This window comes from Fukomys damarensis, unplaced genomic scaffold (genome assembly GCF_012274545.1).
Source record: "Fukomys damarensis isolate Sample0158 unplaced genomic scaffold, DMR_v1.0_HiC HiC_scaffold_38, whole genome shotgun sequence".
Taxonomy (NCBI): Eukaryota; Metazoa; Chordata; class Mammalia; order Rodentia; family Bathyergidae; genus Fukomys; species Fukomys damarensis.
The window spans coordinates 45,585,177-45,602,048 of record NW_022900950.1 but is presented as its reverse complement, the minus strand read 5'-3'; the positions used below and the strand labels follow the sequence as shown (position 1 = coordinate 45,602,048).

The 16,872-nt window shown below is 41.1% G+C and overlaps 1 protein-coding gene across 1 annotated transcript in view; it reads right to left on the bottom strand.

Annotated features, from left to right (window-relative positions):
• LOC104871245 (guanylate cyclase soluble subunit beta-2) overlaps positions 1-16,872 on the bottom strand; it is a 59,067-nt gene that overhangs the window by 39,481 nt on the left and 2,714 nt on the right. Inside the window, exon 3 of the mRNA XM_010637106.2 lies at positions 5,099-5,193. Coding sequence (XP_010635408.1) covers positions 5,099-5,193 — 95 coding nt within the window. The remainder of the gene's footprint in view (positions 1-5,098; positions 5,194-16,872) is intronic.

Here is a 16,872-nt window from a genome sequence, read left to right as displayed (position 1 = left end):
CCCCGGTTCAAAAAAAAAAAAAAAAAAGGCTTCTTATATTAAATGTGAATCAGAGAGAAATCACAGTGATACACCATGGCTTTGTGAAGAAAGGTGATGTGGCTGAGCACACACACAGGTCCATCGACTTGCTGCCTCTATGTGAGCTGGTAGGTTGGAAATACGTATGACTTTAGCGGGTATGAGATGCATCCTTCTGTCAACAATACTGACATGCCACACAGTGCTTACAAGCACAGTTACAAAAAGAGAGTAGGGTGATTTTAGACACGCTAAGCTTTGCTGGAGATCTAAAAATGTATCAGAGCTCTTGTATTAGTCCACTAGAGCCCGCAAAGCAAAACACCAAATACTAGGTGGCTTTCAAAAATGAACATTTATTTTCTCAGATTTCTGAAGGCTAGAAGTCCCAGACCAAGAGGCAGACATAGCTGCTTTCTGTGAAGGCTGTCTTCCTGGATGCTTGTTATATTCTCACCCGACAGGAAAGAGAAAGGGCAAGCATCTCTGGTGTCTCTTTATAAAAGGGCACTAATCTCATCACAGGAACCACCACTCCCCCAAAACCTCATCTTCAGATAGCAGCATTTTGGAAGTTAAGGCCTCAACCTACGAATTTTGTGGGGATATAATCCAATCCATAGCAGTTCTTAAATAAAAATTGATTTTTAAATGTTTTTTTAAAATCTATTGAAAGATACATTCTCTAGAATATGAAATAACAAATTTTTTCTGCAATAAAACTTTATTTACAAAAACAGGAGGGGCCCCAGATTTGGCCCATAGGCTGTTGGAACTGATCATAGGGCTCAGAATTTTATTTTTTACCATAGCAGTTTGAAGTGAACAGCATAGCCTTTCTCCACTTTTAGAAGATAGCATTCAAAGGTACATAGAAATAGACCCTGTCTTCCTTTCAGATTCAACATTCAGTTCTCATTTGCTGAACACCCACTAAATGCCCCACACCTTATGTGCACCTTACATTTGTTATCTGATTTACTTCATTCCTTCCCACAGCCATTTGAAGTATTATTCCTGCCGGAGAAAGAGAGCAACTGTCACAGCCCAAGGTCACACAGCTAGTATGACAGAGCAGAATCCAACTTTTCCTGCTTATTCTAGACAAACAAGATGCCCCTTGGCAGAGGGCTAAGAACCAAACCATGTGTGCATGACACAGCCACTACCTCTTTCTGCTACTGGGATCCCTGCAATAAAACAATAAAAAAATTTAACTTCACCATTTATCTCAGCTTCTTTGCCCTTTTATATTCTAACCTCTGTTAAACTCCAGCTTTTTGGGTCTAATATAGTCATCTTCTGTTACAGAAATCTCCTATGATATTTTTTCTGTGGAGAGAATAAATGATGTTCCTTCTGCTTACCTAGAAGTCAGGATGCAATTTTAAACATTCAGACTTGCTTGTGGGCTACCAGCACTCACTCAGGGTCACAGAACTGCATAGTCGTGGGGGGTGAGAGGCAGTGTAGGGGCCTTCCCCAGCCAGGGTGATATGTATTAGGATTTGTGGTTTGAAAAGCATATTTAGCATCACAGTCATGTTTTTGAAAAGAAAGCATTGTTTAAGAAAATAAAGCAGAACCTCTCTTTGGAAACTGTATCAAACAAGGAGGTGAGAGGTGCAGCTCCCCTACTTGTTGAAAAAAAGGGTGCTGAGGAAATCATTAGAGGAGGCCAGAACCCAGGTCCCCAGCTCTCAGCCCAGCAGAGCAAGTGCAATGCCCTAGAGGGCACCACCTTAGAAAGCCAGACACCACCATCCCCACCCAAGCCTATCTTACTGTCAGCTGTAGGGGAAGCCAAGGGGTCTGGGTGACATCCCCACCAAAATTATCCAGGCTGGGCAGGAATGGGGTGGGGTTGCAGGCCACAGGTACTCTGCAGTTTATGGACCAGCTTTTCTTAACATCTTGCTGTAAGATTTTTGGTGGGGGCACTGGATGTCAGCAGGGATCACTGAAAGGCTGCTTGAGTTTAGCACTAGAAGGACACCACATGCCAACAGTAGAAGGGTCCCAGAAATGGTGCTGCTCTTGGAGTCTAAATTTGGGGAAATGAAGGAGCAAATACCCTTTTCACTCCTGTGCTGTATTTCCAGTCTCGTGCTAAGCTGTATTTCCTATGTAGTTCTGTCAGAAAGTGCAGGTAGCAAGTCACCAGGGGCTACCATGTATCTGTTTGGAAGTTATTTTAATGACTAGTTGGTGCTAATCTCCTCCTACCTCCAATCACCATCATCCTGCCAGGTCTCAGCGGCACCTCTGATCCATGTGTGGCTCTGTAGTTCTAACAGACCAGAGCAGCCTGGCGAGCCAGGGAAGCAGTTGGTGCAGAGTTGGCAGGGGAAGCAGATGACCACATCTTTTTGGAGAGAACTCTGATTGTCACGTGCACCAAGCTGCCTAAGTCTCAATGACTTTCTCCTCCTGGCTTGGCAGAGACCTTTCCTTGGAAGATCTCTGCATCCAGGAGATGACTATGAACATGAGAAGAGACCCAGGTATCAAATTGCCATATGAAAATCAAGGGAAAAGCCCTCCATTCTATCGGATCCAGGTACGTGTGATCCAAGTTGTTCTGATCTTTTAAAGCAGAATCTTTCTGAAATTCAGAGACTTGGGAAGAAAGTTCAATGCCTCACCCCACAGAAGCACATTACTCCTCACTACTTCATTTGAGAAGCCACCTGCCCCTGTGGGCTCAGCATTAGCACCTGCAGCCTGGTTACTGAAGTGCCTGGGGGTGGCTATAACTTGTAACCACCTCACAAATTGCTCCTGAGGATGGTAGCTCATTTGCTGGGCTCCAGAGGCATTATAAAAATGAGCTCAGAAGTACAGCCCCTGCTGCCTGACACTGCACAGGCAGCAGCTAGAAGGTCCTGAGCGATAGGACCTTACCAGACCCTTCCAACATCTCAGGCTGTCAGGTGTCAGGTGTGGACTCTGAGGCAGCGTCTGTCTGTGATAATCCTCAGATGCCACCTCACACTCTCACAGGGCCCTGTGGGTGAGGAGTGGGCAGGGGAAAGGAAAGAAGGAAATACTTTTCAATAGTCTGATATGTGCCAGATACTACATCAAGATATTTTCACATACATTAGCTCACTTAGTCCTCAAAACAACTCTGAAGGGTAGATATTACTATTTTTGCTTGAACAATGAGGAAACTGTGATCTCAGCTTGGGTTATTGAAGGAGAAAGAGGCAAAGCTAAAATTCTCTTTTGTCCTGTACCTTTTTCCCCCGAGAACCTGAAACGTGAGCAGGTTGACAAAAGAAACAATGTCTCGCTGATACAGCCATGGGAGAAATCATCCTGGGGGAGCAAGTGCACTGTACACAGGACTGTGCGTTCTCCATTATGACCCTAAGAGTGGCATTTTCATGTCCAGGCAAATGGACGAACAAAATATGGTAGAGCAGAGGCAGGAGAAAGGCCCTTGGTGTTCTGCCCAGCACATTAGGCCCATTTTAAGATTAATACAAATGTGGCACGAGGGAACTCTGGACATTGTTCTTCCAGACACCCAGACCTAATGATAGTGAAATATTTTACAGATATCACAATGTACCTGTCAAAGCCAACATCAAGTCCAAACATGATATTGGTGGTGGAGATAGGAAACTCAAAGTGATGGTCATAGTTTAGATGTGCAAGAAATCTAAGGCCACCCAAATAGAAAGGATAAAATAGAAACGTGAACCCTGGACTGTGCTAGTGTCCCCCACAATTCACATCCACTAGGTACCTGTGTATGTGACCTTATTTAGAAATTGGAGCTGGGTGTGGTGACACATGCCTGTAATCCCAACCCTCAGGGGGCTGAGGCAGGAGGATTGTAGTGAGTTCAAGGCCAGCCTGGGTTACATAGTGAGATCAAGGCCAGCCTGAACTACAATGGGAGACCCAGCCTCAAAAAAAGAAATTGGGACTTTGCAGATATGGTTACTTAATAAAAGGTCATTTGGAGAGGATCCTAAACCAATATGTTTGGTGGTGTGCTTATGAGAAGAGAATTTAGATCCAGAGATAGACACACAAGAAGGAGCCACCTGAAGATGAAGTTGGCTGCCACAGCCATGGTTTCCTGGGGACTCCCAAATGTTGGGCTAGGCAAGGATTTCCCCCTAATACCTTCAAAGAGTATGGCCTTGCCAGCAACTTGGTTTTGAATTTCTGACCCTGAACTATAAGAACACATTTCTATTGTTTTGAGCTATTCTGTTTGTGATATGGTCAGTGGATTCTCATTATTTGAGGATTCTATAATTGCAAAATCCTCTGCCTGCTGAAATGTACTGATAGTTCTAACATCAACAGTGATAGAGCCACCAAAGTCATTGATAGATATGGTGAAAAACTTACATTATCCAAAGCAAATGTTTCTAAACTAAGGTCAAACACGGTGATGTTCTATGTTTTTATTTCAGTTCTCACACTATAAACAAGTATTCTTGCTGCAGCCTATAATTGTACTTTTTATACTTTTTTGTTGATAATATTCCTGGTTAAAATGACCCCCAAATCATTTTAGCATCAAAGTTTTGTCTAGTTTCCCTAAGCATAAGAATTATTATGTTCCTTATAGAGGAAATAGCTTAGCATCTTTCAGATATGAGTTATAGTGCTATTGACTATGAGTTCAATCTTAGTGAGTCAAATATATACATTCTTTTTTGTGTATGTGTACCAGGGATTGAACTCAGGCCCTTGCACTTGTGAGGCAGGCAGCAGAACCATTCATTGAACCAAATCCTCTGCCACATATGTGTGTGTAAAATATATATATATGTAAAATATATATATATATATGTAAAAAATATATATATATATATTTTACACAGGAGCAGAAGAAGATATAAACCACGATTATGCATTAACCAGTTGACAAAAATGTAGCAAGAGACTCTCAGAAGCCTAGCCCTGCATTTTCCTAGAGAACAGTAATTCAGTATTCACTAACTTAGCATTTGTAGCCACTTCATAGAACATAACTACTATGAATAAAGAGAATCAATTGCACTTTGTTACAGCAGCCTTAAGAAAACCAAAACAAGCCCTTTATACTTACCCAGCACCTTGGAGGCCTCTTGTATGAGCCTCATGGTGATAGTATCATCATATACTGTGTAGGTCATGAATTCATCTTGTACTTCTGCAGAAACTCTGGAAGATAAATTAAGGTGCAATGAATACCCAGCAACTAGAACTTGGTCCCAGCAATATACCCACTGACCCAGTAAGATATAGTAGAAGCAATCTACTTCTATTCATAAGGAACATGAGACATTGGAGTGTTTGGGTTTCAGTTCCTACCAGGAGCTTTCCCTGGTCGAGTACTCTGAATAGGCTCTGTATTCTCTTATTTATATCAAGATTATTAGTCCCAGCTGGGCAACTGGCTCACACCTGTAATTCCAACACTCTAGGAAGCTGAGGCAGGAGGATCACAAGTTCATGCCTAGCCCAAGCAACTTAATGACTTATGAGACCCAGTCTCAAAACAAAACCAAACACCAGCTGGAGATGTAGTTCAGAGTAGAAGTTCTGATTTCAATCTCCAATATCACAAAAAGAAAAGAGAAACGTATTATCAGTCTCCCTCCCTATACTAAGTTCCTTGAGGGTGGGCACTGTGACTTATTTTTATCTTTGAAACTCTAGGAAGTGGCACTGTGCTTGACACACACATTGGTGTGTCACTGTCACACAGACTACAGCCCCATTGCCAACAGTTGAGGGTCACTGGGTTGCATGGCCTCTGAATTTCCCCCCCATTGTTAAATTTCCAGTTTGGGTCCAGTGGTTTCTAAGCTTTAGCAGACACAGTAGTTCAGAGAAGTCGGATGTGGAGCCCAGAACAGCCTAGGTGGTTTATGACCAGGAGTGTTATAAACCACCATTGCTCCCTTTAAGTGAGATGCTCTGTGCCATGTTGGGGTTACTTGCTCTTCAGGAGCCTGTGGACCATTGTGAAACGTGCCTTTCTTATGTGCCTAAAAGCAAAATGGAGACATACTGAGAAAGACCCCAATTTAAACTTGATACACTGTCATAATTTGTTGTGAAGACTCCAGAAAGGATAATGTGAAGGCTTGGGACTCTTGGGAAAGTAACAAACTTTGTGGCTCTCCTCAGCTCTCAGAGGGAACCACTCAACCACCCATTCACTCCCATCTAGGTTGAGCAGTCTCTTTTCTTCTGCATACTGAACTGATACTACTTTGATGTTGAATATTTATTTGGATTTATATAGCTGTTGCACATTACTGGGATGCCAGACATGCTCAGAAGGCATCATGCTGAGATGTCCAGCCTCATTTACTGATTTTCATGATCTTATATATAACAACTCCTACAATCAATGCACATGCCTGTATAATTCTCCAAAACTGCTTCAGTAAAACAATATGCTCACCACAAATTTATGTGAAAAAATAAACCAACTGACATTTTCCAATGAGATAGCAAAGATTCTGCTAAGAAGAGAAGGAGAGAAAAATGACTATCAGAAAACATTTTAAAATCTTTGGGAGTTGGAAAACAGTAAATGTGAGACATGAAGAGTTCAGTGTTTCCAATTCACACAAACAAGCACAATTTCATACAGCAGGGCAGATGTCAGCCACTTAGGTACTCAGATCCACACATGCAAGAGACTACGGGATCCATGCCTAGGATCAGCAAGGCATTAAATGTGTGCTCCTCTTGAGTTAGTTCCAACTAGTGATACCCAAAATATCTGGGCAGGGCACAAGAGCCAGGTCATATGAATCAGAATAACTTGTGGTGTAGAGCAGGCCTAGAGATTCCTGAGCTCTCAGAGGCCATGTATGGAACTCTGAGGTTTTAACCATGGACCTCCTGACTCTCCAGGTTTGGAAGCCACTGCTTGGAAACCTTTTCTAGATTCAATCTAGCGAGGGAACAAATTATGAATGATAGATCTTGCATTATTCCATCTTATTAAATTGATGATGTAATGGTTCTTCCAAGTTCACAGGGAGTCACAAGGCCCACAGGAAAAATGCAAAGCACTCTGTAACAAATTTCAGGCCAAGGAAGTAGGATCCATTTAAGTGATGAGAAATTGTTCCTTTAAGAGCTCTCTTACTATAGGTGAGGAATTAATACAACGAACTTGCCTGTAGCTATGTGACACCAGTGCCTAGAGACTTGAAGGGTTGTGACCTAAGAGTTAGAGAAAGCACTAGCCTGCCCTCTTGGCTGGCCTTTCCCCAGTTCCTCATGCTTCCTTGATAGTCCAGATCCTTAGCTGGGCATCTCTAGCCCTCCATGACCTAGCCCTCCTCACCGCCCCCTGGCCATCTCCCCTGCACCTCCATTCCACCAGATCTTCACACTTCTTTCCTCCCAGTCTGGAGCAGGCCATTCTCCACCCGGAATGTTCTCACTCCCTCACTCTCTTTGCTCCTCCTTCACAGCTCAGGTTCAGAATTCTGGCTCGCTCATTGGCTGTCACACACACATCTCATGGTCGCCCTCTACGTTCCAAGGCTCCCTGTATTACCTATCTAAGCACTGATTGCACAAATAACCTCTGATTCACACAATGTGTGTTTTTATATTACCAAATCTAAAGCTCAGGAAAATGGCATTTGCTTTCTTCTCCAATACCTAGCATGCTACCTGGCACACTATAGGAGCCAGATTCACACTCAAAAGAGGATTTGGGAATTCAGATGAGAGGGGTGGACATACTCATTGTGCACAAGTCAAAAAGAAGCCTCGGAATTAATTCTGGCCCTGCCATAGGCTACCTGGGTGACTTGGAACAAATCTCAATGTACTTCCATTTCTTCATCTTTACAGTGACAATATTGTAATTGGTCAAATGATGTATCACTTGAATTGGTACCAATGATATACCCCACCTGACCACTGTTTCGCCGTGAAAGAATCTGGTACTTAAAGCAGCAGTTCTCAAAACATGACATATGGAACCCTTCAAGGGTCCCTAAAGTTTTTTTAAGGATCTATGAGGTAGGGGTTATTTTCATTAAAAAAAATTAAGAAATCAATTGCCCTTTTTTTCACTGGTTGTTACTTGAATTAATAGTGCAAAAGCATTGGTGAGTAAAACATGATTGGTGCCTAATCATGAATCAAAGAAGCTGCCCCAAACAATTATATTTCCTTTTGATAGTCACTGTTACTATTTGCTACCATATACATACAGAAAAAAAATGTCAATTTCACTGCAAATTGTTCTTGTGGAGTCATTGATAATTATCAATTTTAGTAAATATTGACCTTCAGTGCACATCTTTTAAACATTTTGTAGCATGAAATGGGAAATACACAGACACATGAAGTAATTCTGCTACATATGAGAGTGTGTACAGTCACCTCCAGAAAAGCACTACACGATTGAGCTGTGCTGAATTAACCACTTTTTTCCTGAAAATAATTTTCACTTGGAAGAACCACTCACAGAAGAACTATGGTTACTCAGACTTGGATAGTTGGCAGAAACTTTCTTTAAAAAATGAACAAGTTAGCCTTCCACTTCTAGGAAAATAACTGGCAGAATGTGTTGTCAGTGATAAACCTCAGGCTTTCAAATAAAAGCAAGGACTTTGGGGAAATTCACATCTGCTGCTGGTAAGCTTCCCATTCACAGACGCGAATCTGGTCATACTGTGGCAAGGATATTGGCAAATGCAATTTTCATGTTGGATAATGAAACACACCAGCATTTGTAAGACCTGTAGGACTTGGTAAACTAATAGTTTCCCAATGACTAATGCATGACAGCACAAAACAATGGAAAAAGATTTGTTTCAAAGTGTAACTCAGACCATGGCATTTTAATATAACACACTATGAAAAAGGTCATTGGTACCATTTCAGATTCAACACTGTGACTGTCCTTGCCCCTTGTCAAGCTTTTATGGGCCTTAAAGAAAATAGCCACAGTTATTTGAGAAGCATATTAAAGTTCTTCCATCCGCATTTTGTTCATATATTCCAACCAAAACCACATACCACTTTTGTAAAAGATAAAGTGCAAAAGATAGGATCCAGATATTTTCTATTAAGTTAGACAGTAAAGAGATTTGCAGAAATGTAAAATAATGCCCTTCTCACTAAACTTTTATTTGGATAATATAGTTACTTGTCATTAAACTATGTTATTGGGCCAGGTGTGGTGGCGCACGCCTGTAATCCCAACACTCTGGAGTCTGAGGCAGGAGGATTGCTGAGAGTTCAAGGCCAGCCTGGGCTACATATTGAGTTCAAGGCCAGCTTGAACTATGTAGTGAGAGATGACCGGTGAAGGCACGGTGGGGACAAGGGGGACAAAATGAGAACCAAGACTTGACATGTAAAGGTACAAGATCCCAGTAATGAATGTAACTGTACTGTAAATGTACTGTACTGTCTACCTAGAATGTACCAATAAATTCAATTTAAATTTAAAAAATAAGTAAATAAACAATTAAATAAATAAGAAACTATGTTATGTATTCTAACACATAAAGGTTTAATATTTAAATGAATTTAAAATAGTTAATTTTAAATTTTTCACAGTTTGTGTTACTTTAATAATAAATGAACAAAAGGTATTCGAGGTCTTCTATAATTTCTAAGGTTATAAAGACTTCCTAAAACCAAAATATTTGAGGACTTCTGATTTAAACCAAGAATAAGTCAGATTCACCTTGGAAGCTCCCTCCAAGATAGACAGGGAGCAGCCCCACCCTACCCCTTTAGCTTCTGCTACTCCAGCCTAGAGGATTTCCCTAAACTGCTGTAGAATGACTCTCCACTCCTGCAGATAGAGCTTCGGGCCACCCCGTCCCTGTACCGCCTGCTCTACATAGACTCAACCAGCATCCAGACCCTAACATGACCTCCAAAGCAGGTGTCTGAGGACAAGTTGACCACCTGGTCCCGTTTTCCCCAAAGGTGAGAGAGAAGGATGGAGCAGCTAGAAGTTAGGTCAAGGGCTGAAATTCTCCTGAAACCACCCCAGGGAAGAAGCAGCCCTCCTTAAAGAACTGCTCAGGATACCGTGGATTTGCACAAAGAAAGTTATCTAAGCTACCAATAAGTACAAAATACAATAAAACAACTTCTAGCCAGCCATGTTAGAGGAATAGCTGTGCTAGTCTCTAAATAGAAAATACATAAAATCATTGTCATATGCTCAGGAAATCAAAAGCTGCCAAAAATTCAGGGAAACATCAAAGCAGGTCAGTTAGATCATGAATGATAGTAATAAAAAACATGTTATCTTTGAGTTTTTAGTTATGTCAACTTTAAATGTATTCATTTATTTTAACAAATACATACCCAGTTTTGTATGTAAATTTCTATTTATAATTTTATCATATTTTTAAAGAAAGGTTTCTAAATTTCATGTGTCAGACCTCAAAATGTTTCTACTCGGTGCTAAATTTATCTTCCATACAGTCCTACTAAATATTTCTCAAGCTTTACCTTTCATGATTTTATTAGAAAAATTTTCTAATTTATACAAAATATTCTAAAACTAACTATATTTTTAAAATTTCCTACACCATTGGATTGTCGAGGCTGATTGCCACAGTTGAAATACTCAGGCCAAGCTGGTTTCTAAGTGCTGCTCTGACAGGCTCTGGCTCGAGGCAGCTGGATGAAATCAGCAAATGTTCACAGCCAGGAATGAGCAGGAATGGGAAGACGAGCAGCACTCAGATAAAAGTTTTAAAATAATAGCTGTTTGTTTTCAGCTCCTTTTTACTAGGCTTTATTTATGGGACAGCTAGAGAACTTGGAGGAAAAGAGAGTTTTTCAATCTCAAAGGAAGGGATAAGAGTGTGGTGAGTTAACAGGATGAAGAAGGCACAGCAGAAAAGAAGACAGATGGAAGCCATTCTGATATTTTCTGGCTCAAATAGATTTTCAATATAGGCACGCTCCTCAACTTACCACGGGGCAGCATCTCAATAAAACAACTGTAACTTAAAAATGTGTTATGTCCAAAATGCACTCAAAGTACCTAAGCTAACGAACACCGTAACCTGGCTTCACCTACCTTCAACGTGCTCAGAACACTTACCTCAGCAGACAGTTGGGCAAAAGCCATTTAACACAAAGCACACTTTACAATAAAGTATTGAACATCTCACATAGTTTATTGAATAATCCAGCACACTGTGATTACATGGCTAGCTGGGTACTGTAGATCACTGCTGCAGCCCAGCATCAGGAGAGAATCAGAGATTCATACCAAATGTTGCTGGCCAGGAAAAGATCTGCATTTGACTTTGGAAGTACTGAATACGTGTCACTTTTTCCCCATCACAAAATCAAAAAATCCTAAGTCGAACCATCATAAGTAAGGGACTGTCTATACTTCAAGATTTGCTGTTCAAGATTCCAGAATGTTTTTAGCACTTCTATTTAGCAAAAACAAAACTCCCAGGAGTGTATAGGCAAAGGTTCTAGAATCCCTCTAGATCATAGAGCTCTTGGAGATTCTGGTGAAAACTAGGAATGCTCTCTCCAGAAAATACAAATAGACTCATGTACACAGCATGTACATAGATAAATTCAGAGAACTCTCAGTCTTCTCAAGCACATTCATGAACCACTGGTTCAGAAGTCCTGACACAGAGATCCTATTTGCTTCCTACCTATGTTGACTGGTTTGAGTTCAGCAGTCATCCATCCATCTCCCACCCTTTTACCCCTCTTCCATTCATCCACACCTCCATCTATCGAACTATTCATTCCTTTTCCATGCATTTGTTTTTATACTGGAGAATGTATGTCAGTCCTAATGTTCTACCTATAACCTCTTCTTCAGAACCCTGCCAACCCATCAAACACTCTGTCTCAGGCACCAGGAATGGAGAAACACAGACACAGACAACACTCAGATGATGTGAGCTCTTGAGCCCAAAGGGCATACAGAAAAGTGTGGAAGAACAGAAATCAGGAGACTTTTCTGCTAGAATCAAGAAACTGGCGTAGGCACAAAGAAAGACACAGAAGCATAGAGAGGCTGCTGTCTTCCAGTTCCTCTGAGGTTTCTCAGGACTTCCTCCTGCTGAGCTCCAGGAGTCCTCTGAAGCTTTGCACCAACTCCTCTAAACTCTACCTCATACAGTGCATTGCTGATCCTTGAATGCAAAATCCTGGACTAAGTTCCATAACCAAGGTGCATGGGGACATTAATCATCTCACCTCACCTGTAAGCTACCTCGGGCCTCATAAGTGGACCAGTGAATACCATTATCATCTCATTCACAAGTAAGTCCAGCAAGACTCAGAGACTTCCATAACCCATGACAATTAGAATGAAATTTCAATTTCTTTTCATCTGCATTTAGATATTATGGTCCCCCTTGACTTGTCTGCTTTCACCTCCCATCGGCTATTTCATTCAGGATACTTTAGTCACATTGGATTATTTTCTGGGCTTCAAATTCACCATGCACAGGTCCATATCAGGACCTTTGCACTCATTATTTCTACCTGGGACACTCATACTTCCCTGACTCAAGGGTGGCTCCTTCTTTGCTTTCAGTTCAATATTACCTAGGGGAAACTGGTATCTTCTCTCTGCAATCACTGTTAAATACTCTATTTTTATAGCACTTTTCACAATCTGAAAGATTTTGGTTTTTTCATTTACTTGTTTATATTCTGCGTCTAACACTGAAATACATTTGCAGAGACGTTCCCTTGCCTGTTTCTTCCACTGTTACCCCCAGGGCCTGGAACTCTGCTCAACACAAACTAAGGACTAAATAATTACTGAATAAATGTGCCTAAGTCAAAATAGCTAGTGAGCCAGGGAAAATGATTCCAAAGTTTTGACTCCTCCCTACCTATTAGTTGCTTCTCATTTTCAAGTTTTGTTAAAGGTTTTAGCCACAAGGTTATGAAATAATGCTTCATAATTAGAAATCTATAAATTTAGACTACATAAGAGGGAAATCAATAAAGCAGACAAAGGAGGAGAAACATCTGTTTCTGATTATTTCATTAAAATAACATCTATGTCATAAGGTCTGGAGACACAGTTCATTTTACCTAATCATTTCTTCTTAAAATTTGTGTAGGATTTGATTTTTTTTTCTTTTCAGTAAAAATTCAATTTTAAAAGCACTAGGGAACTTGTTATTTAAATGTAGCCTGAAGTAAATCCTTTTGCACCACAAATAATCTTGCCCTAATCTATGTTTTATAAGTAGAGTTATCTGTACTTCAGGCTTTTTAGGAGCAGATTCTCAGATGGTATAATTTTCATAGTGTTTGAGCTCACCAGATAGACAACTTTTGGCTTAATGATGCATTTCCAAAGTAATCACATAGGTGCCTCTTGCTGTATGAGCACATCCCCGCAGATTCAGTTAAGCAGATCCTTGAAAATTAGAGATAAAACCTAGCAACAGAGACTCGGGAAATAGCCCTGTTGAGCTCTCTAGAGGCTCCCAGTATTGTTTCTCTGACTCCCCTGCAAGCCTGTTCCCCTCCCTCAAATGTCCTTCATCACCGTGGAGTTCCTGGGGATGCCAGTGCACCCTGTCTGTTTGGGAATGCTAAGAGAACCTTCCTCCACAGCTGTGAAGAGCTAAGGATCCTTCTGTTCAGTGAGGTCATGTCAAGGAACTCAAAGGGAAAAAAAAATCTCCTCTATTTGCTTACACATGGCAGCCTGATTTGGAGTGATGTGCTAAGTAAGCATCTCAACCAATAGAGGGTTCCAGGAGTTCGTCACTCTTCACGCACTCCATTATATAGGGGAGAGCAGAGGCCTTGCCTTCCTTGAACAGCACCTCACAGCTGCTTGTCCTAGACAGAGCTGAACATGCTATTGTTTTACCTTGGTTCCAACATGTTCTAGCTATTTCTTATTTTCAGCTATTTCCAGGGCCCTTGCCATTCCTCCTATGAAAGACTGACTCTGAGCAACAGTTAAGCTGAGGCTAAAGGTCACAACCAGAAAATCAGATGGTACAAATTTTATGAGTTGAGAAAATTAATTAACAAAATCAATCCTTCCCTCTCACAGGCTGATACATAGCAATAATGAGGGCCGCTCAAGGAAAGGCTAGCCAGTGGCCCACATGCTGTGTCAGGAGTTCAGTCTGAAAAGAGGAACAGAGACACAGCGATCCATCAAGTCATACTAACCTTAGGTAGCCAGGTTTGGCTTTTCCAGGATGCTTTTTCAGGATGGAAGGCACAGTTACCCACAACAGAGGTTGCTATTAATGTCAAATATAGCCTGGTGCTAATGTTGTGCCTTTAGATTGGTTAAAGGGGGTAGCGATGCTTACTGAGTCCCCCTATAAGGTACTTTGGGGCCGATTGTTCTGCTATTCCTGTCCTCGGCCCTAGAAGACAGGTGCATTATTCCCTTTCTATTCATGAGGAACCAGAGATTCAGAGAGGTGAAGCAACCTACTCAAGAGCACTGAATCTGCTGTTCTTAGAAACAGAGTTAGACTTGAATCCAGTCTGATGAGATGAGCAGCCTGTTGTCCTTCAAAACTTCTTGCAACTCAACTGAGGACCCATATCTTAAAAATGAGCTAGTAGCAAGCAGCAATTTCAGTGACAGCAGCTGACATCTGTTAACTGCTCGTCTTGGGTCAGGCATTATTTTCTGTGTCAGGTTTGTATTATCTCATTTAACATTTATACAACCTTTGTGGGCATGGCTAGTACCTTTATTACTGTTTAATGATGAAACATCTGGGCCACAGAGTGGTTAAGTATCATACCCAGGGCTATACAGACTATAAGCATTGCTTCTGGGCTTTGGCCCCAGTCACTATAGTTCCAGAGTCTCTACTGAATCCAACCAGTTTCCTAGGGGTTTGCAGTCACACTCAGTAACTTCTGAGAATACAAGGTGGCTTCCCACCACATCCTGCAACGTCCACCCTACATCCTGTCTGAACTCACCATGTCTCCTTCCTCTTCCTGCTAAGACTGATCATGCCTGTGTTGGGGCAGCCAATCCTGTGGCAGGCAGAGGGGCACAAGGATTCAGCTGACATGGTCCCTGTCCAGTTTATATCAGAACAAAAGAATCCCAGTGTCCCATCTGACATGGGCCTTCTGCACCCAGAATCCTGTATTCAGGGTAGATATGTAAAGCTTCTGCAGATTACAAGAGCATTCAGGCAAAATTCTTGATTCTTTATCCTGCTGGGTTTTTCACAGAACAAAGCCTACCATAGATGCCCAGGACACATGTGCAAAGAGATGCCCTTTACTGCACCCAGTTCCTGTTCCAGTATCACTTCCTCTCTGAAGGCAGAGTGGCCTAATGGAAAGAGGAGTTCTTGCAGTCACAGACCTGGGTCCCAGTCCTGTTGTACCTTGCTGTCTCCACCAAGGACATCCTTCTCAGAAAGGAAACAAGAGCTCCCTTACAGTGCCCTTATTGGCTTTAATCAGATCACTCTGTAGAATGCTCGCCCAAAGCACAGGCATCTTATAAGAAAGCAGTTCTTTTCCTTCTAGAGGAAGGATTAGAGATCCTTCTGAGGTTACCTGTTACAACATAATGGCTGTTGTAAAAGTCTCAGTCATCAACTGCTTCTCTCCCCAGGTGACATAAGCCAGTGGATAAGGAGCACTTTACAACAGTGACATCACATCCTGGTCCTGCTGCCCACTGGGCTATTCAGTCTCAGCCAAACCATTTAACCTCTCTGGGCAGCAGGTTTTCTCACCTGTAAAAATAAAGGTCTTTGGTCTAAATGATCTCTCACTATCTAAGGTTCCTCTGATCATAATTATTCAGTGATATATTTATAAATGAGTATTCATCAGTCTATGAGGTCAGAGGCACAATTTCCCAACAATTTCCCAATTTGTGGAGTTCTAAGTGAATTACCAAGAGATGCTGAAGAAATACATGTGGGCTACCTTTCCCCAAAACAAGGGAGTCGGGCACCACGTGTGTGGGCACTGGTTTGCAGTGACAAGGTGCAGGGGCCCCGGAGTGGGACAGGGCCTGGCCCTGCCTTGATTTAGCCACATGGTTGTAAAAGAAAAAGTCTCTGCATTCTTGCTTCTATTTTATGAGAGTTGTAGGGAGAGAGAAATTTTGCACTAAGAATTCTAAGTTGTTTTTATATTACAAAAGCAACGAAAAACAAAAAATTGGCAAGTGAAAAAAAGATGCTAGAAAAAGACATCTACTATTTCATCCTCCTAATTCAATTAAGTTATTATTTTGGTTTTTCTCTTAGTCTTCTTTCTTTTCTCTGGTTTACCTACTAACTATAAATGTTTATTTTTTGTTTCTTTGGGCATTTTAAATTAATATCATCATGCAATTTTACAGATAATTTTATGGGCTTTTCAGTCACAGTGTACAATGATGAGTATTTCTTTTGTCATTCCATTTGTTTGCTGGTTTATATTTTTACCACAAATGACTTAATTTCTCTTATTTATTAATATAAAGCTATATTACCTATTTTGTGGAGTGTGTGTGTGTGTGAGTGTATGTTTTGAAGAGAACAGATTCTCAAGAATGAACTAACAGTTTCAAAGGATTTGATCATTTTTCTGGCTTTTGGTAAATGTTGTCAAATTACTTTCCAAAGGGCTGCACTCATTTACAATGCCATCAGCAATTACCTATTTTGCCGCAACTTCAGCAGAGTTTTTTATTATCATTTAAATTTTTTGGAGATGTAATAGGCAAAGCAGTACCTAATTACTTTAATTTCCATGTTATTGATTAACTGAGAAAGCCAATCATCTTTCCATATTTTTGTATTCCTCTCTTTTCAATATGCACGGTTATTTCTAAGACCCTTTCAGCCCCACTCTATAGCATTTTAAGTCTGAGAGCCTCCA